Source organism: Aquila chrysaetos, chromosome 13, assembly GCF_900496995.4.
Source record: "Aquila chrysaetos chrysaetos chromosome 13, bAquChr1.4, whole genome shotgun sequence".
Taxonomy (NCBI): Eukaryota; Metazoa; Chordata; class Aves; order Accipitriformes; family Accipitridae; genus Aquila; species Aquila chrysaetos.
The window spans coordinates 5312183-5335204 of NC_044016.1; the positions used below are offsets into that span (position 1 = coordinate 5312183).

General features: G+C 50.4%; 1 protein-coding gene across 1 annotated transcript in view; it reads right to left on the reverse strand.

Annotated features, from left to right (window-relative positions):
• GALNT14 (polypeptide N-acetylgalactosaminyltransferase 14) overlaps nucleotides 1–23022 on the reverse strand; it is a 100962-nt gene that overhangs the window by 16037 nt on the left and 61903 nt on the right. The window contains exons 4-9 of the mRNA XM_030035264.2: nucleotides 15233–15300; nucleotides 12545–12610; nucleotides 10178–10299; nucleotides 5474–5561; nucleotides 4709–4793; nucleotides 3198–3301 (exon numbers count right to left, since the gene is read on the reverse strand). Coding sequence (XP_029891124.1) covers nucleotides 3198–3301; nucleotides 4709–4793; nucleotides 5474–5561; nucleotides 10178–10299; nucleotides 12545–12610; nucleotides 15233–15300 — 533 coding nt within the window. The remainder of the gene's footprint in view (nucleotides 1–3197; nucleotides 3302–4708; nucleotides 4794–5473; nucleotides 5562–10177; nucleotides 10300–12544; nucleotides 12611–15232; nucleotides 15301–23022) is intronic.

A 23022-nucleotide genomic window follows, 5' to 3' on the forward strand; every position in this document is an offset into this window, starting at 1 on the left:
ACGAGGTGCTTGTCATTGCAGAGGTAGGAGCCACCTTCCCGTCACTCCCATCCCCGCTGCCAGCACACCCACCTGCTCCCGGGCTGAAGGAAATGGGAGGTTGGCACAGCCACAAAGCCCTCTCACCTTGATGCCCAGATCCAAAATTCAAGGCTTGAGCCCATCCCCAACAGCTGGCCCTAGCAGCAGGGGCCAGCAAAGGCTGCGGTGGGAAAGCACAGCAGGGAGGAAAAGTACTTTTTTTCCAGAAATCCCCTCCCCTTCCCTTCACTGCTGTGTTTACAGGCAAGCGCTGCAACAGCAGCTGGAGCCTCACCACTTTCCCCAGCGCTGGGTATTAACAGGCCAATAAAACATGCCCTTGTGCCGTGTCCTGGTGCTATATTGGGAGCAACCTTAATCACAGCTGCAGGGAAATGAGATTATGGCAGGATGTGGCCGCTCTAAGCTGCTGCGCTCGGTTCCCCTCGCACGTGGCTGCCGAGACATTTGCCTGCGTGTCACAGCGCCAGCCACACTGCCAGTGCTGCTGTGTAAATCAGAAGGGTGCCTGATAAAGGGGGACAATCAGCCAAACAGCTGTGAACCACAGCGTGGCTGCTGTCTGGTGCTTTCCCCTCCTCTGGTCCTTCTGCTCAGCCTGGGAGAAGAGCAGCTCCCTGAAGCACTACAAGGGAAAGACTTGCACCATTCAGTCCTCGCCTGCTCTTAATTTAAAGTCTAATGAAGAGGTGGGCTGAGGTGATCTCTGTGCACTGCGAACCGGAATGAGAATACAGTGCTGGGGAGGCAGGAGGTGGTGAGGAGTCTGATCTCTCTGCTTCAGACATGTTGCACCCTGCAGACCCTGCTCCGGTCCCAGCAGAAGCAATTAAAGCACAGGTTTTGGCAGGTAGGGCCGATCCCCAGAGCCATCCGTGGCAGCTAACAAACAAGGTCTCCAGACAGGCAGCCGAGAGCTAAATGTCTCGGGAGGAGGTAAACTGAGGCACCAGCGAAGGCATGGCACGGGGCCAGCTCAGAGGAGCCAGGGGAGCAGGACCTGACGGCATGCTTCACCTGACCCTCGAGAGATGTCTCCAGTGCAGGTGGCCCCTCCGAGTGACCCCAGGAGAGATGCGAGCAGTACGTGTTGGGGTGCACTGGGCTTGGCCTTAGCTTGGCAAAATGCCTTTAGCGCTTCTTACTGGCCTGCAAGTCCTTCTGCCATAGCTCATCAATTCACCTACAGGGGACTAAGTAAATTGAAAAAGTAGAACACCTACAATGTCCTCCTTCTAACCCAAACACACTTGCTTTTGTTTTGCCTGAAGTCTCCAGCCCCCTCTAGCTGCCCAGTCACTAACATTAAAGGCAGCAGCGATGCTCCCCAGGACCAGAGTCCTGCATCCCCTCAGGACTAAGCTACCAGAAAAAGCACGGTTCACTGCGAGTGCCCAAAATGAGCAGCCGCTTGGTCAGCTCCTGCCCTCTGTCAACTGCCCACAAGTGACCGGGGCCAGCAGGGTCACAGCTGCCCTTGCCTGTGAGCGAAGGAGAGGTGGGACGCGCTGCCCTTGACCAGCTTTGAGCCGGGCATGCTTCTGCTCTCAGGGCGACGGGCAAGACGGGATCTGCCCTGCTGCTATGCAGACCTGCGCTTTTTTGTTGCAGTGTTAACCTGCCTGGCTTACCTTCCTCACGCCAATGCCCTGAGGCAGCATTACACCCTGCAGCACAGCCAGCGCGTGTTCGATCGGGACCAGCTTCCCAGGGCATAGCACCAGTAAGGGAAACATGGCAGTCCGTAGGATGGGCCATAACCACAAATAAGGAGCGCAATGCCTGCCATTGCACGGCATCAGAAAAGCTGGCGGGCTAGAGCTTCCCCGGAGGGCAGGCTGCCCTGTCACTGTTCATCTCCCAGGAGCAGCTGAGGCTCGCTGCTGTCAGAGACGAGTGATGAGCAGAGACGGACAGCGGGTCAGGCACCGCACGGCAGTCCCTCTCCTCCTGTCTAGTTCCCTTTTTGAATGCTTTGTTTGGGCCACTGGTCCAGCGGGGGAGGCGGGAGGGCTGTCGCTCCCCTCCTAGGTTTTCTCAGAGCCACCCCACTCAGAGGAGCAGATGCTTTGGGTCAGTCTGGTGGCAAGACACCCACCCACAGAGAGAAAGCGCGAAGGAGTGAGATCCTACTGCTTAACAAGATATAAATAAATAAAATATGCTAGAGGAAAAAGGCATGTGAAGGAAACAACAGTGCCAGGCAGCGGATGGGTTACTGCAAGGCAGCAGCATCTGTTCCCTTGGATGACTGACAGCATCGCTGTATGCGTTAAGACACAAGATCCTTCCTTCCTTGCTAGTCGTACTCCCCAGAGGTGTGAGCTATTAAAGCCAGGTTCTGATCTGCCTCCCTGACATCGAGTGCCTCCCCTGCTTTCACGGATACAGTCTATTGCTCTGATCTGCAGCATCGCTACAGCTTCAAAGAGAGAACAGCCCAGCCTGATCCAGCTCCGCTAGACATGGGGGACAAGGGACAGGCTGTTACCTCCTTCATGTGCCCTCTCAAGTTTGCATGCAGGAGATTTCTTAATGCCCATCTTGCCCTGTGATAACGAGCAGAGGTGACTGAATTTTTTTTTGTGCAGGAAAAATGATAAGTGTCAAGGAGAGCCTGGCAGCGGTCAGCCATCTAGTGATACAGGAATGGATAAGTAGCCATGTTACTTTGCCACCTGCTTGCAGCATGCCGATGGAGCTACTGTTTCAGGCACTCTGCAAATTCAAGGAGGCACTGATGCCTCAGTTCATAGCTTTGAAATGCTGTCGTCAGACAATGGAATAAGACACATCTTTGCTTTATTAATGAGAAAATAAGATCAGGAAGGAATAGGAGGGCGCATGTGGTGCTCTCTCATCTGTTGGTAACACCAAAGCTGAAAATTCTGTGGTTTAGGGTATTTACCTATAGAAAATCAAAGCAGCGTGGAAGACAGGGAGTCCTGAGCGCTAACAATTGCTCACTTCCCATCCTTCATGGTTGTTGGATTCCTTACTCACCTGAGGCCATAACCTATGAATGTGAGCGAACCATGCAGAGCATTCAAAGCGAAGTCCAAAGTGACCTGATGGATGACCCAAGTCATCCATTTGGCATGACTCAGGAAGAAAAGCCAACACAGCAAGGCATAGGAGGAAGAAGAGTGACTCACCGAAGTTCTCCCCACCCCAGATGTCCATGGCACTGTCATACTTCCCCAGGTGGTTGAACCAGGCTTTGTCGATCACAAACAGCCCCCCAGCAATGATGGGAGTCCTGCAGAATTGGCAAAGGAAGAGGGGACACATACTCAAACACTGCTGCAGCACGTGGATGCACAGAAGCAGCCCTTCCCTTTGCCTCCTCTTCCATTGTCAGGACATTACCTATGTATCTCCTCGCCAAACAAGGACAACACACCTCAAAAAGCATCTGAGTCTTTCAGCTGCCTTGGTATTTTGCTGTCAATCATAAATTGCCTGGCACTTAATGACTGGCTAATGCACCCGTCAGCACAACTCCTACAAGCCCAAAGTTCACAGCCCTGATTGTAGGCTTCAGCATCAAAAATGCACTTAGCGCTCAGGGGGTTATTCACTCAGACGGTCTTTTTGCCTGGAGCCAGCCTATTAAGAGCACCATTGCACTGGGGAGGGGAAGGCAGAGCCAATTCAGAAGGGTTTTTTAAAAGCCATCACTAGCTGTGTGATCTTTATTTCAAAACAGGGTTATTTTTCATTCCTTGGATTAGCTAAGAAAACTGCACAGAGAAGGTCTGTGGAGGAGGGGAGGGCAGAGCCAGAAGATAGCTCGAGGAGACTCGCCATTTGCCGGCGCAAGTCCTGTCTCCATTCAACTGCAGACAGCGTGGATGCCGTAGCGTAAGCTTGGGAGGAGCTGGGATGACTGCTGCGCCCAGGCTAGTCTCCACAGTGCCCTACATGGCAGGACAACCAGGAATGCAAGGCGAGCCTCTAGGAAGCCAGCGAGAGCTCCTGTTAACAACGGCATCCTAAGGAGAAGCAGTGCTTTGCTCCCCTGAGAGCTTTCCGAGGCCCTGAGCTTCCTCCAACATTTGGTCTCCTCCATGTTACACACCCCGGCGCTTTACGGCTGGGGATGCAGACACCAGCACCAGGCTTGCTGCCAGGAGAGATTTTCAGCAGAATGAAGGACTCCCTCCATCCCACGGCATGAGGACAGATGGCATCTCTCCCGTTCAGTTTTGCTATCTCTCCTGCACATCCTGAATTTCTGAGGAGCCTTCAGTGAGGTCCAGAAGAGCAGCACTGATCTGGAAAGGCTGGACTAGACACCACGTTTTTGTCAAGTGGGCTGAGGACACCGCCTTATTTTTAAGTGATAGCTGAGCTGAGAGAAGCAGGAGTCTAGAGCACTAGGCTTTTCCCCTAACCATATTCAGCCTCCTTAGCACTACCAAAACACAAATAACCATAAATATACCCCTTCTACCTTTGTAGCACCCTCAGGCTTCAGTGTTGGCAAGTGAAGCTGTACTGCAAAACCCAAGCCAGCCAGGAGCTTGCTATAGTTATTAGACGTTCAGAGCTGTCCTGGAAGGAATATCACACTGCTGTGGTGCATGGTGACACATATGAGGTCAGATGAGACACCTGTCCTGCCCCACATTCCTCAGGTGCCTCCTTCCCCCTCTTGACTTACTTAATGGGTTCAGTGGGATCAAGTCGTTTGGCTTTCTGCTCTGGGGAAAGCTGCTCCCATTTGAAATGCAGACTCCAGTCAAAACCTAAAACCAAAGTAGAGAAGTACCATGGGGAAATTAGAAATGGGTATGGATTAGAAGGCAATGCAGGCTGCAGAAGCCACATTTGATGGAGTATTTTCCCCACTTTCAGCTGACCTAAGCCATGGAGATGCAGCTCTTGGGAGAAGAGTCCAATGACTAACATATTTTACTACTGCATATGAACAAGAAACAACATATTGCATTACAATTGCAGTCAAGCACTCCAAAGGCAGGAAAAGTCAGAATTAAAGATGCTGCTGAAACCTCACTTTGTCCCCTTGTGCACACAGATACACGCTCTGATGGATATTGCATGCTACAAATAGCACAGGCATACTAATAAGCGCTACAGTCGCATCCTCCATTTGTTGCCTAGACAGCCCCCATCTCCTCTTGTCAGCAGCCCGGCTTTCAGTGCTGCCAAGGGTGGCTTCGACATGACCCTTCTTTCCTGCTTGACCGCTTTATCCACTGTAGCAAACACCATTCCTCACACCACACTTACCTGTCTCTAAAATAGCCTGAAAACAGCCAGTGGGGAGTACTGAACAGTGCTAATGAACTTTTTGCAAGGTAGCAGGAGCCAGCGGTGTGGTGCAGAGCCACCAGCTCCTCGGGCCAGTGCATGTTCACGCCGCGGGATGGACGCCCATGGGGCACGCATGCAGCTTGGGACTTACCTCCTCTGAGGTCCGAGGAAGCCGCCACATAGGCAAAAGTGTCCAAGTTGATGATGTCAATAACAGGGCTGACCACTCGGGTGGGATCCTGGAAAGCAGAAGCGAAATGACCCATGACTTCAGATCACATCGCTCAAACTGGTCAAGGGATACTCTAAACTCCTGGAGACACCAGGTGGCTGGAAATCTTGGTGTCATTCAGGTTTGTCAGGGATAAGTGCCCGTTACTGTCTCCTCCTCCTCAGCCATCAAACCAGTTCAACCAAGGAATTAACGGTGGCAGCAGCACCAAGCGGCAGAGATATTACTGGGAGCCAGGGGCACGCCGGCGAGAGAAGCTGGGAAGACAGGCACTGTCTCTTCTGGGAAAGAGGACTCTGGGCTGCTGAGCTAGCATCTCTCACTGGCTTTGGCTTCACCCGCAGTCCCTCCCTCCGTAGGTTGTGCGTGCACTCGGCGCCCAACTTGGCTGGATGCAAAGCTCCATCCACCTTTTGCAAATTCACCGATGTACTCCCCTTTCACCTCCCTTAAATACTTTTTACTGGATTTCAGAAGAATGGCGCAAACAGGCGGTTGCAACAACAGAGGAAAAACACAGGCAGTCAGGCAGCTTAAATACAGGTATTTTTTAAATGTACAAACTATGGGGATACAGTTAGAGTTTTGCCAAATGTGTGAAAGGGTTAAAAAAAAAGGCCTGAATTATTTTAAAGAGTTGGTGGTGATTTAATTAACATCTTGTTATGGACAAAGAGATTATACAAACAGTTATGAACAAAAATATCTACAGGAGGAAGAGACTCTGACAGCTTTGACTGCTCTCTTATCTCCCTTTCTCTTTTCAAAAATCCCAAACTCCAATTATAGCTCAAACTTCAAGCTTTTACCCTCACCAGATCAAATTGTTTTTCACAGCCATGCAAAGGAAAGCATCTGAGCACACATGGGCTTGTTCTCTCACTCAGAAAAGACTTTGTTTTAGAAATTAGTCCTAACAAAAAAGTATTCAAACGCAGCTATAGGAAAAAGCAACCAAAGGCCATGAGCTCGGAGCTGGTCTAGAGCTCAGTTTTTCCAAATAAACATGATAAATACTTGGTATTTCCATAACAACGACAAGCCAGGAGTCTTAACATGACTTTCTGTGAGTCAAACATCCCACTGAAAGGGCAAGGTCTGCTGTACCTACATACCGCATGGGGAAACTCAAGTCACAGCCAAGCACGATGAGCCTTTCAAACCCATTGTAGCTGCTGCATAGCGTCCCCCAAGCTGCCACAGCTCAGTATACCCAAGCATCCTTTAGTTGCCTGAGGGTAGGGGAAAGGTTTTGAGCGAAGCATCTGCTTTGCCTGCTGAACACTGCAGGGAAAGGATCATATCTAGTCATTTAAGACTTGCCCCCCAAGTATCTTACTGGTGAGCACTTGTAACTAACCGACACGGGTCCTCAATTTCAGTTCCACTCCTACTCATTGCACGGCACAACTTCTTGCAAGAAAATCCCCTTTACATCTTGGCTGAGTGCACTACTGCAAAATGCTAGCCTTCAGCAGTGCAACCTTCTCCCTGCCTCACTTTCCCTGCCATGTCCTGGGAACATTTATATTTACTCAGCTTTCATGAAGGTCTCTCTGACCCTCAAAAGAAAAGCACGGCATGCTCAAGAGCACAGCGCTGTTGCTATGATTTATTTTGGGTTGAGCACCAGATCTTATGACACGCAGGTTCACCTTTCTTTTTTTTTGATACCCTCCCATGCCAGGGCATGTTAATATTAACAACGCCCAAATCTTCAATCCTCTTTCACATGGAATTCTCAAAAACCTGAGAATGCATTTCTCCAATACACTTCTCAAACAAACCGAATTATGGAACTAAATCAACAGGAAAAAACTCTGAAAATGGTCCTGAAGACAACGGATGCATTCCAACCTTGGAAAAAGACCTTGACTCCAGCTTGTCTCCCAAACTCTACATAACGACCTTGTAATGGTCAACAAAAAGGGTCACGGTTGCTCCTCAGACCCCACAGCAGCATTAGGCAAGATGAGAGGGCCATCATCTGCCTCCCCCTGCCCTAGGAGAGCACCAAACTGGGGGGGTGCTTGAGCTGGAAGTGAGGGGGTCACCATCTACTGGATCATGCCAGTATCATTTGCAAATCCTGTTTTGGGGTGAGCTTGTTGAGCCATACTGTAAAAACGCCTTGGGCTGGATAATTACATTTTTAGAAAAGTTATTCAGTCGAAATGCACTGTTAATGGCTTTAGGAGATATTTGTTCCGTAAATAAAAACAAGAGCCCGTGCCCACGCGCTCACAGTCATACGCTTGCAAACACGCTGGTACAAAACACCCACCGTCACTGCCACTCCCTGGGACAGGCACCCTCCCAGGCACAGGTCTGAGACCCCCTGTACCCCCTTTCTTCCCCCCCAAACCCCATCACTTGCTCTTAGACTTTCTAGTCCTGCTTGTTTCCAAATCCATATGCTGGGCACGTGCTGCCCATGCCTGAAAGCGAGCATCAGCCTGGGGGGGGATGCCATCGGCTGCTGGGAAAGCTCGACGTGGGGCTCGAGGGGCACCTTCACGCCGGTGCATGGTGGCACACGTGGGCTCTGGCATTTTGCACCACGGAAGGCTGCAGGAATAGCTGTTCTGGCTGAGAAAATAAAAGAGAAGCGACGTGCGGGGTGGCTGGTGGTGGCAAAAGTGCCGGGTGTGCTTCGAGGCAATCACCGCTCTCTTTTGCTTGAAACTTAAATCACATTAGCTCAAAGCAGACTGTTCCTAGGAGTAACACGGTAAGAAAATGCTCTTTCTAAGCGGCTAATCTTCACCGCAGCGGTGGGACAGGGAAGCCGTCTCTGTAGCACAGCCTGAAGGTGGCAGCAGTAACATTTCGTACACTTCATTGATCAATATTTTAACCCTGATGGAAAGGATGGGTATAGTGGGCCTGGGAAGAAGGAAACTGAGGACTCTCTGCCCTTATCCTGCAGCTTTTGCGAGCAGTTAAAAAGCAAGCAAGTGGGAACCCACTTGCTTTGCAAGTCCCTCAACACTTTTCATAGTAAGTCTCCCTTTGTGCCTGGCCTGCAAGACACTGGGCAGGGTAAGAGCAGCACGAGCAGCAGTGCAAGCTTACAGACTGCCTTACTTCCAGCCAGAGAAAGATTTAACCCAGAAGAACAAATAAAAAGAAGTTCACGGAGGTGACGCGTGCATTTGATGCTATATTCAGACCACGATGCAGTGAAACTCCTACGGCGATGCCGCACGTGGCATCCACGTTCACCTACCCCACGGGTGCCGAACGTGGGGCACAGTCCTGGAGCTGCACGGGAAAGCAGCTCTGCCTGTCCCCTTTCTGCCACCACTGCTGCCCTTCTCCTGCCAAAACACATCACAAGCTCTGCCTGGGAAAGAGGCAATCGCTCTGGATATTCCTCACCAAAATACAGCAGGGCTCTGGCAGAGAACGAGGAATGTTTGCCTTAAAAAAGCTCAGAGGAACAACCGATGCTGTAAAGTTTAGTGGTGAATCCCACCCTGGGGCAGGCTGGCTATGAGGCCCGAGTGGGGTATTATAGCAGGTGTTCTCATAATTCCACCAGAGCTGCGATCGATAATATGAAAAGGCCATTTTCATTATATTACCATTTATCAGCAGCACTGCGGCCCAGCCTGCAAACCGAGGTTGGGACCTCTCCAGCGCTGGCTGCGCCACGAGCACCAGCAGCACCGACCGCCCTCGCCCACTCCGGCAGGACCTGACCTGGTGCTGTGCCCCCCTTCCCCCTGTCCCATCGCTGCTGCACACAGGGGATGCGCAGCCCAGCCAGCACAGTTATCACGTATAGAGGTGTGAAAAGCAGGACGCCTTGGACGAGGGGCACCGTGAACACCAGCCGAGCGGATTTCTCCGTAACCCACCGCCTCGCCTTCCCCTTGCTCCGCAGCTGCCCATTTCGAGATAATATTATTTCAACATAATTCAGTAGTTTTAAAATTACCCAGTAATAAATACTAGCAATCAGGAGCCAGAGGTGTAGCAAGGGTGGAGGAAAGAGGCACAGCGAAGGGAAAGGACCATGCGTCCGCGCTGGAGCTGAAGGCTTCATCCCCTGCGCCGTGCCAGCAGGTCACCAGCACAGAGCTCCCTCTGACTCAAGTGACAAGGCGCCGGGAGCCTCCGCGCACGTCTGGCGAGAATGTTGCCGCCGGCGAAAGGCGAATGTCATTGTCTGCTCTGAAATCAGCAGAATTTAAATCCTATTAAATCAATTTATTAGTGCTTAATTTGCATGAAATTAAATTCGGCCCCTATTCTAGGAGCCGTCACTCCCTTAAATCATCAGCACTGAGCATTTTACATGAGCCTAATTAAAAACTCCGCTGGAGCACTGCCCACGTATTCCCCTTTCACCACTCAACTTGTGCTTGCCAGTTAGAGCCCCACGGCCCCAGGAGGCACCCACATGCTCTCCCAGTCACGGAGACGACCCCACCTGGCTGCTGGGTAGAGGAAGACCAGGGAAGGCCACTTTGCACCCCAGAAGCTCATCGCTTTCTTACTCGGATGCCCGCATGCAGTTGGTTACAGTTGGGTGGTCGTGCCCATTAAGAGGGAAGAGGAGGTGGACGTCAGCGACGCATCCCCTGAGGGCAGCCCTGGTCTCTCAGGAGCACTCACCTCTTTGATCCTCTGCAGCAGAGGGAGCAGCCAGTCCTTATTCACCTCGCAGTGACTGTCGAGGAAGGTCAGGACTCCTGCTTGTGCCACATCCGCCCCTCGGATTCGGGACCGGATCAGACCTGTTCAGGGACACACCATGTCAGCTGCTGCCCAGATGGATGGGCAATGTCCCCGGGCTCCTCCAGCACGGTCTCTTGCACTTGTGCGTCTCCTGGGTTGTGACCCGTCTAAATCCCACTTGGATAAAACATGGTTCGGGTTCATTGCCTCCTTCCCGGCACTGCAAGGCATGTCAACCATTTCCCAAGGTCACCAAAGCAAATAAACAGCTCCACCAAGATTAATGACTTATGGCATTTATGCCAATCCTTAATTTGTGCAATTATTTCTACTGTCACCTTCTGGGGCAAAACACGACTCAAAATGCTTTCATAACCCCCTGCAAGTAATAAATCTAACATAGATGTAAGTCAGTGGGGAATGGGCCAGGGGAGTCGAGGGTGGGATCACCTTGTGCCAGAATTAGGCTTTTCTTAGACTGCTGACTTTTCCCTGCTGTGCCCCTTTCCGTGTCCCAGTGACCCCCAGATCCCTCTCCCACCCTGGGGGCACTGCTGATCTGCAGCTCAATGGGAACACATTTTCCACCAAGTAAAGAAGGTCGGCTCTCAAGGTGCTAAGAGCCTGCTTGGCTCATCAGGGTGCTGATGGTGAATTTAGAGCCCTTCGGAGCTGGAGCTGGATCGCTGCGTGTGTTTGTGAGAGAAAAATGAACAAAGAGGGAAGTCATGGAAAACAGCCGCACACATGGATTTCATACTAGACTCCTTGGCAAGATCACTGCTCTTGAAGATGCTCTGTTCCTATTTATGCAGGAGTCAACTGGCTTTCCAACTCCTCCTGCCTGCAGCCAATGCTCAAGTGAACCACAACGCAAGAAAGTAGATGGTCCGTTGGCAAACAAGAGGACACGCGAGTTGCTCAAGGGGAGCAGAGCTTCTTGGTGAAGGAGAAACAATGGTAATACAAAGGGAGACAGGAGCGGATAGAGAGACAGAAGGGTTTCAGGGAGCAGCCACGCATCAGGTCCATGCAGAAGGAGGTCACTCACTTTCATATTAAAATTCCCTCGAGGAAAGGGGTCAGGGAACAGCCTCTGAGGAGGAGGGAGAGGGACAGGAGAACAAAGCCTGGAGCAATCCAGCATTTGCCAAGGTCACCTCCTGCAACCTAGGTTGTTCCTGTATCTCTCTCTGCAACTTCTACGGTCTTGTGGGTAGGCACAGTCTGCTGTACCCAACCCAGCCCTCCCCAAATCCTGCCAGGTCGCAAAGGATACAGCTTCCGTGATGTATTAAGTGAGGTAAGCCCTCCAGGCTGGGTACCTGTCCTGGTTTCAGCTGGGATAGAGTTAATCGTCTTCCTAGTAGCTGGTACAGTGCTATGTTTTTGAGTTAGGTATGAGAGGAATGTTGAGTGAGCGGCTGCGTGGTGCTTAGTTGCTGACTGGGGTTAAACCACGACAGTACCCAAATCCTGACGGCTTTATAGAGCACCGATACCTGCAGGTCCATCCAGGGCTGGGGGTGAGCACATATGTACCCCCATAACACAGGAGAGAAAGGTGAGAAGGAGGTGCAGGTCTATGGAGACCTCCCCTACCCTCCTGCCAAAGCAGGTATATCTCTTACACCCATGGGGAGGTGATGCCACCTTGAGACCAGACCTGTAGATCTGAAACCTTCTGCAGAAAGAATCCACAGACAAACCCTCTCCACTCCTCCATCACCACAACCTGACACACACCTGGACTCACGCCTTCGATTTTCAGCATGAAAAAACTTCATTGTTTTTTGTTTTCCTAATACTGCAAAGCAGGACTTGAAAACACCCATTCAGACTATAGGGAGCTGGAAAATGTCTCAAAAGGTTGCCAGCCGCAGCCCAGTAGGACGTACATTCATCCTCCATATAGTCCTTCTTAATCTTTCAAATATAATTAATTATTTAAAAAAAAAAAAAATCCCACAGAAGCAGCAGGAGCAGATCTCCTCTCTTTCATTAGAGCAAACATCTTTAAAAATAAGACCCGGGGCTTTGTTTTGCCTGTTCTAATTTTCTGGTTAATAAGCTACAGCTGAGCCTCATTGGATATCTTAATAGTCCCATCTTTTTCAGCGAGAGAGGGGGGATCTATTTCAAATCCCAGGCCTTTATCACATCTCCTTTTATCAGGGCCGCCCATCCACAGGAGCCACTGACCTCCCTTGTCGCCCACTCCATGGAGGTCCCCCCCTGCTCCATCACTCTCACGTCTCCCAAAATCTGGGTTTCCCACCTGGGTCTTGGGCAGGCAGCTCTTACCTTCTCGCCGTCCGTTCCGCAAGCACTTCACCTTGGGGAGCTTGCCCAACAAGCGGCAGTCATCAGCTTGGGAAACACAAAGGGAGGACATGTCACCCTCAGCCCTCATGGTGGCTCTGGCAGCAGAAATGGTCCTAGGGGAGATTGGGAGCAGGGAGAGGACCCCGTCCTGGACTGGCTGATGCCTTGTTAGGGCGATTGCTCTGCTGGGGCACAACAGTCTTACCCCTCAGCTCATGCAGTGTAAATCAGGACTGGCAGAGCAGCAGTTTTCATAAAACCAGTGTAAACCCAGCAGATTTACACCGAGAACAGCTGAATTACACTGGAAAGTCAGTGTAGAAGAGCTGTGGCTGGGGACAGAGTCGGAGTTTTTGCACATTAATGCAAATGACTATTTTTGGTAGCTGCAAAGCAACACAAAAGCTGTTTGATGCATGTCCGTGTGGAGGGGCAGGAGCCTCCTGAGGGGACCCGCAAGCCCTCAGCAAGGAGAAAATGATGGTCAAAGAGAGTCCTATGGAGCATCCAAGGGCTCCTCATACCTGGGGCAGCAGCTCCATGGGGCAGAGAGCTCACACAGCCACCCACACCTGAGCTAGGGAGGTCCTGCAATCCCACATGCAGTTGCTGCCATTGCTTTCGCCCCGGTGCTGCCTGCAGCCCCAGCATCCTTCCTCACCCAGATTTCTCCCAGCAAGAGCTGGCTCTGCAGGCATCTGCACCCATCACAGTCCCCTCTACCTCCGCACACCCATGCCGTGACCTCCGCAGCCCCGTCATACCTCTCACCACTTCTCTGCCTCTTCTTCCTCGGCACTGTAAACACACGTGCATGTGCCCCATCCCTGGCACCCACCCCATCAGCCCGCATGGACCTCTGAGTGCTTTCATCCCCTCCAGCAATCTTTGTTGACCAGAGGCATCACCATACCGGTATCCCTAACAACTGGGGTACAGGGCTGCGTTGCTCTGCGCATACGAGGGGGGCAGAAGTGGCAGGGGTTGGCTACAGACCTATGATGGAGATTTGCTGGGAAGTGTGGGAACCCACGTGCAGAGCAACTGCATCCCAGTGAATAAAAGGTCAACAGACAGAGAGAGGTGAGAAATGAGACACAACTAGGCATGAGATAAAAGCACCAATTGCTTGGGGTGGGTTGCAGGGAAAAAACTGACCGTGTGTATACAGCATATTATGCAAATAGATGTATTTTATGTAAATGCATGCAGACTAGATGCCAGCAGGCTCAGATTATCACAGGAAAGGAGATGTAAGACAGCTGAGAAGCACTGATTTCGAGTAGCTGAGGGGCTGCTCTAAGTTAGGTGGGAAACAGGCTTCCCCGTGGTGCCCCAGGAACGAGAGGAGCTTAAACCCAGCCCTGCTCCTTCTCCAAGGCTCACACCATCGGGTGTGCTGTGGCAGGGAAACTGCATTTCTACAAACCTTTCTCCTTTCAGGAAGGCAAGCGCTTTGTCTATTTAGCCAAAAAACTGGCATTTACTTCCTCCACCCTTCAAAAAGCCTGCTCTGCTGTACGCCGGGGCAGCTCGAGTCCTTGCACCTGCTCCTTTTCTCCATCGCAGCCGTTCTGCCAGTCCTCAGGCTTGCCTAGCCTGGCCCCCCATGCGCTGGAGTCGCTCCAAAGCTCACCGTAATCACTGCAACCCCTTCCCCCGGCTTCAGCGACTCCCCAGGGAGGTGTCGATGCCAAGAAGTGGGTCTCATGTGAAATCTGTCCCTAATGCTCTCTGAGGCAGTGCCTATTTATAATATCCAAGAGCAAAGGATAGATCCTTTTTTTTTAACCTCTCTGGCTTAGTTTTCACATTTCCTAGTAAATGGCTACATCTTGCAGCTCCTTGAAATGTAAGTGCCATGGACAGCTCAGTCTAGGTGTATTTCATCATCCTTTTTATGCCTGAGACACTTTTTTTGAGCACTTAGTCTCAGCACCTGAATCTTCCACTCACCCATCTCACCAGGCAAGCTCTTTAGCTGGGGTGGTTCCCTGGAAGCTCCTGGGATTTCAGCTACCGACTTCTGCTAGAGATCAGACCTATTGATTTCACTTGAGTCACGCTATTTACCAGGAGAGAATGGCAGGAGGAGGTGGGCTGTCTGTGGTGTACAGTGCTATTTATGGCGCATCTCAGAAATGGGCAACCCATGCAGGAAATCCTCTTCACATGGGTGAAAAAGAGGGTGAATTAAAAAAAAAAAAAAAAAAAAAAAAAAAAATCAATCAAGAGTTGCTGGCCACCTACATAAATGTATGCAGAACATGTGCATACATCAGGAGGGTCAGACTATCATTATCCTGCGCAATTCCAGTGGTGTCAACCCAGAATTGCTCCTGGCTGCAGCTGAAAGCCAGATTAAACACACCATAGCTGCGGCAGAATACAACCGGGTAAGGATTGGATTCATGTCTACTGGGCATAAAAACTATTTGCCATGCGCTTTTCTTGTATTATATTCATGAGAAGAGGTTTGATCATTTGGAATTTTAATTCTTCATGCGGCGATGCAAACCTGCACAGCGGGGTTTGCTCTCTACACCTACGGAGCTTTAAATTTCCTTCCACTTTGACAAACTCTTCCCCCCTCTCTGCGTAAATCCCAGTCTCTCACACTCTCTTTCAGTTTGGCCCCTTGCTTTTAACATAGAAAGGGTCACTTACGATCATCACTGAAGTCATCCACTAGTATGATTTCATGGACGAGGTGCACTGGGGTGCGGTTCAGCACGCTAAAGAACGAAGAGAGAAAATCCATGACAGTGCTTGACCAACTCAACAACTCAGCAAATGGAGCAGGAAAGCCTAGGAACTGATCTCTGCCAAAGCACAGAAGACCAGTCTTGGATTTCCAGAAAGTATATACTAGATAAGACCCAGAAACCACCCCCCAGTAACCTACAGGGCCCAGCTATCAGCTTCCCGTAGCCTGATCTAAGAGTTGAGCAGCCGGTATTCCTGGGAAATAGCTGAGATTAACCCTTCCCACCTTTGTGAGCAAAAGCAGAGCACCATGTAAAGCCAGGAGAAACAAGAAACCGGCTTTTCAGCAACATGCATATCGCACCAAGTTTCCTAACGGGGCTTATAGCAAAGCTGCTGTCACCCCACCACCTCTCCTGGGGCTAATGATACAGTGTCCACCGACAGCAGGGCCAGCACAGAGAAAATTACCCAGCTCAAACCCATCTTTACAGAGCTCACAGCCATGACAGGACAACTCCTGTTTTTATCTGTGGGCTGATTGTGTTTTAGAGACTGCCGAGAGGATAAGAGCAGGGTTGGAGCGCACCTATTTAATGAAAGAGAGAGGCTGGAGGATGTGGTTCACAGCTCCCTCCAGGTGGACAGACACTGAAATGTGGCTGAAAGCTACAATCTTCCCTTAATTAAGCCACGAAGGGTGGTATTATTATTAGTAATTATTATTATTATTATTTAAAAATCTAGACCTGTTCTTCCCCTTTCTTGCACGGTGCAGAGGTCAGCAGAATTACAAGTGTTTAAAATCCTGCCCCAGCAGAGGGTCAAGGCTAACTTCTTGAAGCAGAAACCCCAGGGCATCCCAAAAATCTCCTAAGCGCTTGACTTGGGCTTTGATAATGCCAGTTGGGTTGTACGGGCTTTTCCAGCTTTTAAACTTCTTTGCCTTCGTCCTCAGTGTGGCTCCTTTTTCACACAGGATTTAAAATCCACCCCCCCCCAAATTTCAGACTCTGGGTCTGCCTTCTGGTCTGGGTTAGACAAAACCTTCAAACCTGCCACTGGCATAAGAGGGCAGACACCCCACGGGCTAAAAACCTTGAAGCCCCTGATACCTCCAGACCCTTACTGACAGGCTTCCCCAGTCTCTCAGGCTCCCAAAGCTCCAGCAAAAAGCCTGGAAGTCTGGAAAACTACCTCCCTGGCCCAGACCCCAGTCAAGAGGGCTCTGAAGGGCAGGATCCCCGGGGCACTTGGGTGCTCGGGAGCCACCAGCCCAGCTGGCAGGAACCCCGAGGGGTCTCACGGCATCACCCCCAGATATCTGAGGACATTCAGCCAAAGGGCTGCATTTCTCTGATGAAACCTTCTTGTTGAGAAATCACAAGCCCACCCCACCCAGGACAGCTTGGAGTATCCATGCCTATTGCCAGGTGCCTGCGCTGGTGTACCCCCACCCCACCAGGTGCTGGGATTACAACCCTCCAGAGAGAAAGAGTTGAGCTGGATTTTTTTGGAAGGACAACAGGACATCTTAAGGCAGATGCTTGAAATGGATCCTCCCTCCACGGTTTGTTTGGTTGGGTTTTTTCCCCCAACAGAAATCCTGAAAAAAAGGGGGGTTTATCTCAGACCAGAGTGGGTAAGGCTGGCACCTCCCTTGTGGAGCTCCTCAAAAATCACTTCCAAGAACTACATTCCCTGGAAACACAATCCCTGCCTCCTCCAGTTTCAGGATCTTGGCAAAAGCCATGATTTTCCCCCTGCTTCAGATGCCTTGCATGATAAGGGGTGGGCAGGAAGAAAAAGCCTCTGTCCCCTAAGCAACACTCATGGTGGGAGTCCTAACAGCCAGGAGCTGCTGCGGCCACCCTGGCATCACTAAGGCTTGCACCAAGCAGGGTTAGACAGCACCGCCTCGCCAACACCCACAGCTTGCACAAAGTATTAGAAAAAGTGGCTGAATGCCCCTCCTCCCGCTGGGGCACACAGAACAATTTAGATGTGCTGTTCCCACCTGTCAAGTGTTTTTTAATTATTATTATTAATAGGTTTGTTATTTTTAAAAAATCCCCATATGCGAGAGCTGAGTTCAGCAAATTACCGCAGCTGAGCGCCAGTACAGAGAGACAGGAGAGCAATATCATGCTCAGTGGAATATTTAACAAGCGCTGATTGCCTGGAAACCTAAGCTGGTGAAACCTGCAGAAAAGAAGCAGACTTGTAAAAAAGCCAGCAAAATAAATAAATAACCCTCCAAGAGCGGGAGGTGGGGAGGCAGCAGGCAACTTGAATATTCAAAGCCTGCCTCTGCCCAGTCTCCCCTATAGATTCGGCTGCTGGAAGTGCAATGCAGGGCTTAACTCTCCAGGAAGGTGGTCGCAATGGGGCTAATTCTACTTTTGCTGGTGCCAGCAAGAATAACTCAATCAAAACCACTGCCCTGGGCTGTAGACTCAGACCTGGGCTCATAGCGGTACTCAGTGCCTTAGGGGAATTCCCCCCAGGGCACCTCTTATGGAAGAAAATCCAGCATGGACCGTTTTCAAGGCGCTGGGCTGGGGAGATGTGCAGCCCAGTCTCTGCTCAGCTGCAGGCTCCCGCCATTCCCAGGTCAAGCAGTTCGCTGCCAACTCTGTGCCTCAGCTTGCCACCCTGTAAATCAGGGATGATGTCCCCTGAATGCCAACGACGGCCATCTGTGGGATGCGGAGGGCTGACCAGAGCAAGGGGGAAAAAGTCAGCATGCTGACTGACAGGGGAGGGATGTCTCCAAGGACCGCTCTGGCTCCATGAACCGTCATCCTTCCACGGGGTTAATGAGAGACACCACCGTGAGTGACGCAGCATCCCCTGGCACTGCGAGCAGCCTCAGCCCGCACCATCGCGGCCCTCTCCCATCACTTCCCTCGTGGGACTCACTCACCGTGCCACACTTTCCCAAATTCCACGTGAACAAAGCCCTGGTGAGGGTGGTCCAAAGGCTGGGTCTATTGTGGCTCTAAGGGCCCTGACGTCCACTGATTTCAGCGGGCTTTGAGCTCACTTCTGCCCTTGCAAGTCTGTGCACAGACACCCGCAAGCCCCAAAATTGCCACGAAGCTAAGGGCCACTTGATGCAGGCACAAAGAGATCCACAGCCAAGGCTGCAACGCCGTGACCGCAGCCCACTTCCCAACGCAGCCGAGGGCAAGGACGCCGGCTTTTCAGCAAAGCCAAATTCACGTCTCCAACGCATTTCCTACCTGTGCTCTATTAATCACGCGGTAATGCACCCATGCCACTGGAGACACGGGAGATTATGAACACCCCTCCTGCAGCGCTCCTTGGGGAGCACGGGAAACAAAGGCACTGAATCCTGCACGTTTTCGACATTACAGGTTTGGTTTTTTCAGATAGACATAAAAGCACTTTTAAAAATTCAAAGCCAGCTTTCCTATTACTTGTGCCTTTGCTCAGCTTTGATTTTTTTTTTTAATACTTTCTTTTCTTTATGTGTGTGCATGTTTTTTTTTTTTACCTTTTATATGGATAAAATCAGAAGACAATTAATATTATAGTGCTTTGAAGTACCTCTGGTATTTATAGATTTTTTTTCCCTGAAATCAAACATAAGTAGATATACTGCAGTGATGGACATATTTTAACAAATCAAAACAGCTTTCAAGTTCTGTTGAGCCAGAGATGACAACACTTTCTCCCTTAAATGGCCAAAAGACCCGTTACCACTGAAATGAAAACTCATGCCTCTAGTGCAGAAAGTGCTTACGCTTACTCAACCCATTAAGACCAGATTTGCTGCTGAATTACCTTGAAAAGTTAATACTCAAAGTTTCTTTGTTTCAATGGATTTAGCAGACATTATGCAGATGTAGCCATGGAGAATTTCACCTTAAATTTTCACCGTAAGGTCCCTCTTCTGTCCTCCTCAACAATTTGCTGGGATCCTTTTCCACCTACCCAAAGGTAAGCACTGGATCCAACAATTTCATCTCCAAATAAATACCAGTGCAAAAGTCACCCTGACATGTAAGACATGGAAAATGTTTCCATGGAGGAGTTCAGACCTTCTGACAGAAGATCAGTATGGTTTTGGTCATCACCCAGAGTACCAGTTGCTTTAGAGAGGTGACTGTGGACATTGATCCTCGGGAACTCATGAACCTGTTAATTCTCTCCATGGCAAGACATGGAGACTTGTTAGGGGAAAAAAATACACCTTTGGGGGTATAATAAAGTGTTGAAAGGGCCAAGGGTCAAAATTATCAAAATCAGACCGAAAGCGTGGAGATAAAGTGCCCACCAAAATGAACTGCTTCAACAACCCAAAATAGCTAATTATGTAGGAAGAGAGACATCACACCAAGAATAACCATAATGAGCTTTGATTACACTGCAGCTTTCGCATTTTATTCTTTCAAATACCCACCAACCTCTTTGAAATTCAAGAGTTCTCTTGTGTTAACATCAAAAGGTAAAAGCGCATGGAGGGCTGTGTACTTAGTCACCGTGAGAGATGATTAGCAAATTAAGGGAAAAAAAAAAGTCCAGGGTTTAAGCAAAAAGAAGAAAAAAAAAATTAAAAAATAGTTGGCACAAAGTGCTAATTATACAGTTTCTGTGCAACACCTGGCTTGGTTTTGCTTCTTTAATCAAACTCGTTTCAGTTATGGCACAGGCTCTATACAGTGTCACCACTACCTACGGAAGGAGGTGCGCGTCTTTGTCATTTCCCTGTCTCAGATGCGTCTGGATGCAGACAAGGTAGTGGCGTGAGGGGAAGGTGCAAGGTGCTGGCTGTCCAGAACCTCACTTCTCTAACTTACAAGCACAGGAAAATGAAAGGCACGATATTCTCCCCACTAATTAATGATCTAAATATTTGATGTGGTATTCACAGCACTCGCACCAGGACTTTCGCCAAAGGATGTGTTTTGGTTTGTCAGCGAGAGGTAAATAATTAAGTCTCCTTATTCCTGTTCTGAGCTCCCCAGCTGCAAGTTTGAAGAATAAATAAATGAAGACCACTCAGCAGAGTAAACAGGACTGTCTCACCCTCTGCCTGGCAGGTCGCCGGCACGACAGCCTCCTACACTTCTCTCCTGCCCAGCCTGCGCCAGCGCTGACCAGCCATCAAGCTCCTAAAATTGCATTGCTGGAGAAAGTCACAGCATGGTGGTCTCTGATGGTCCGGGAGCAAAGCAGAGCATCACCCCAGGCTGCCTGCAGTTCTGCCTTCCTCAGCTCTGCCTCCAGGGCAGGCAGTGTTTCGCTCCCTGCCGCTTCCAGGGATGCTCCCAGGGATGGGGCACGCACCAAGCCTTGCCCCCGCCGTGGACCTTGGCAAGGGATGCCACACTGCATCAAGCCCTGAAAGCACAACTGGTCCCCCAGCGGTGGCCACATCTCGGCATGTGAGCATGCCGATGCCTGCGGAGGAGGGACGGCAAAGGAAAAGGGATGATATTCTCATAAGCAAGCCATGGAGTAGATCCCCCTAACCACACAGGGTTACAAGATGGGGAGGCACTATCACCCATCGCTGTCGAGAATCCCAGCACCCAGCCCAGCCCCAGGTGATGAGAAGTACATCTTTCCTGGCCACGCTGCTCCTTCTCCTCCAGTGACTGCTATGGCCTTGGGGACATCCTTAAGCTCTCCCGCCGGAGGAGCTGCGCAGCTAGAGCTAGCTGGGTAATGAGCTGGATTCCCTTCCTAAATCCAGGCTAGCACAGGATGGAAGGAGAGGAAAGAAATTGTTTGGGTTTTTTTTTAAATGCCTCTGTATTGCTTATTCTCTCCCTTGCTCCTGCCTTCCCTCCTTGGGTTTACTCACATGGTCCCATCCCTGTACTGTTGGAGACTCTCACCATCTTTAATGCACTGAGCCTTGGAGCTTGAAATAAGGTGAAACCAAACCGCAGGGGGATAAGAAAGTTGCCCAAGGTAATTCGAGAAGTGAGTGGCTGAAACAACAACCCAAAGGTAGTTTCTTCACTGTCTGCACAGTAAAAAAAAAAAAAAAAAATAAAATCTCAAGAGCTACTTTGCTGTTCACCACTTCCTCTTTTCTGGCCTCTTCTCCCCTTTTCTATTTCCCTTTCTCATGGCACCCACCCCTGCTACCTGGACACTTGTACATATTCACAAGCATAGTTAGATAACGCATTTATAAATGCTGACTACATCGTTTGCAGAGAACTGGGCATTCGATTAATTTAGCTTTTTTTTTTTTCCCCCCTCCTTTTCTTCCAGCTGGCAAACAGTCAGAGAAAAGATCATGAAACTTTTACATTAATTCATTATTCAACACAGTCCACTAGCTTTTCTCAATAGCTCTGACGACGCAAATTGTTCATAAATGAACCGTCCCAAATGTTCACAACATGACTTGCGTAAGGGGTGCTGCGGAGGCTGCGTGTTGGCACCTCTGCTTCATGGGTCAGAGCACTCGCATCCTCATCAAGAGCCACATGCAACACACTGAGCCTGCAGTACAATTCAGCCTCCGCATTCGGTGAGCATTAAAGCTCTCAAGCACCCAGGAAAAGCGCAGGAATAGCAAAATCCCTCCTGCTTGTCGTGTACGCGGTCCCTTCTGCAAGAGCTGATTTCCTCCCCTGCTAGAGGGTGCCTTCACCAGCGTTTCCCTCTGCCACTCCTCCGTGTTTACATGGGGTCCTGTAAGAAGCGCTCCCTTTGGGGGGACAATGCCCCACCACCCATGGCTTTGGACAAGCCAAGCAATGTCCCTTTGCCCTGTTTCTTGCTCCTGCCACGGTGGTTAACTGAGAACATTCATTCTGCAATGAGGCTGGAAAACCCAGCTTGCTGGAACTCAGAAAACCAGGTTTGCAACCCAAAATCTTCCACCAGCCCCAGACAAATCACCTCCCTGTTCCTCAGTCTGTCCGTCTGTCACCTGGGTTATACCAAGAGTGCACCATGGAGATGTACTGGGGAGAACAGGGTAGAAGAGGTGCCCGTTTTACTCACCGCCATGCTCAAAGTGCTTGGAGACACTTGGCCACAGACTGCTACAAAAGGCACAAAGCAGTGTCAGGAGGACAGAGCTTGTTTTGAATGGCCATGGAAAATGATCCATGTTGTTACAGCCACCGTGGGATGGAGTTATCTGGAAGATCTAATTAAACTAAGCATTTGCCAAGCAAGGGGAAAAAAACCCAGAGCAGTCAGAAGGCACAGCAAATTAACCTACAGAGGCTGAAGAGGCAGATGAGCTCTCAGCTGGGTCCAAAAACAGGCAGGGAGGTGGCAATATGTGCACAATCATGGCTCGAGAGGAGCAGAGCAGGAGCCACGTCACCAGTGTGACTTGCGACCAAGGGCTGGTACCCTTAGGGCCAGTTGGATCAAAGCAAGCCTCTAAGTACTGCATCCAGGAGGAAAACAGTGAACCCTGATTCCAGGAGGCACCTCCAAACCGTGGGGACCAGAAAACGGAGAGGAAGCTCAGGAGAGCTCAGGATCTCAGCCCAAGGAGAGGCAGGGGAGATGGGGACCCAAGGCTGTCATCTCGGTTCCTCGCTGCCCAGGCTTGCCTCTGCGGTGCAGCTCAGTGGGATGCTCCACAGGGCTTTGGCACCATTTGGAGATCAGCCTACGGGAAAGAGGGCTCAGAAGGGGCCCCAGAGCTGGGGAAAACCTCCCCACAGACAAAACACGAGCACTGGAATTGCCGGGGCACATGAGCGGGGAGGAGCAGTGAACAGGGACAAAGCTGTGGTGGA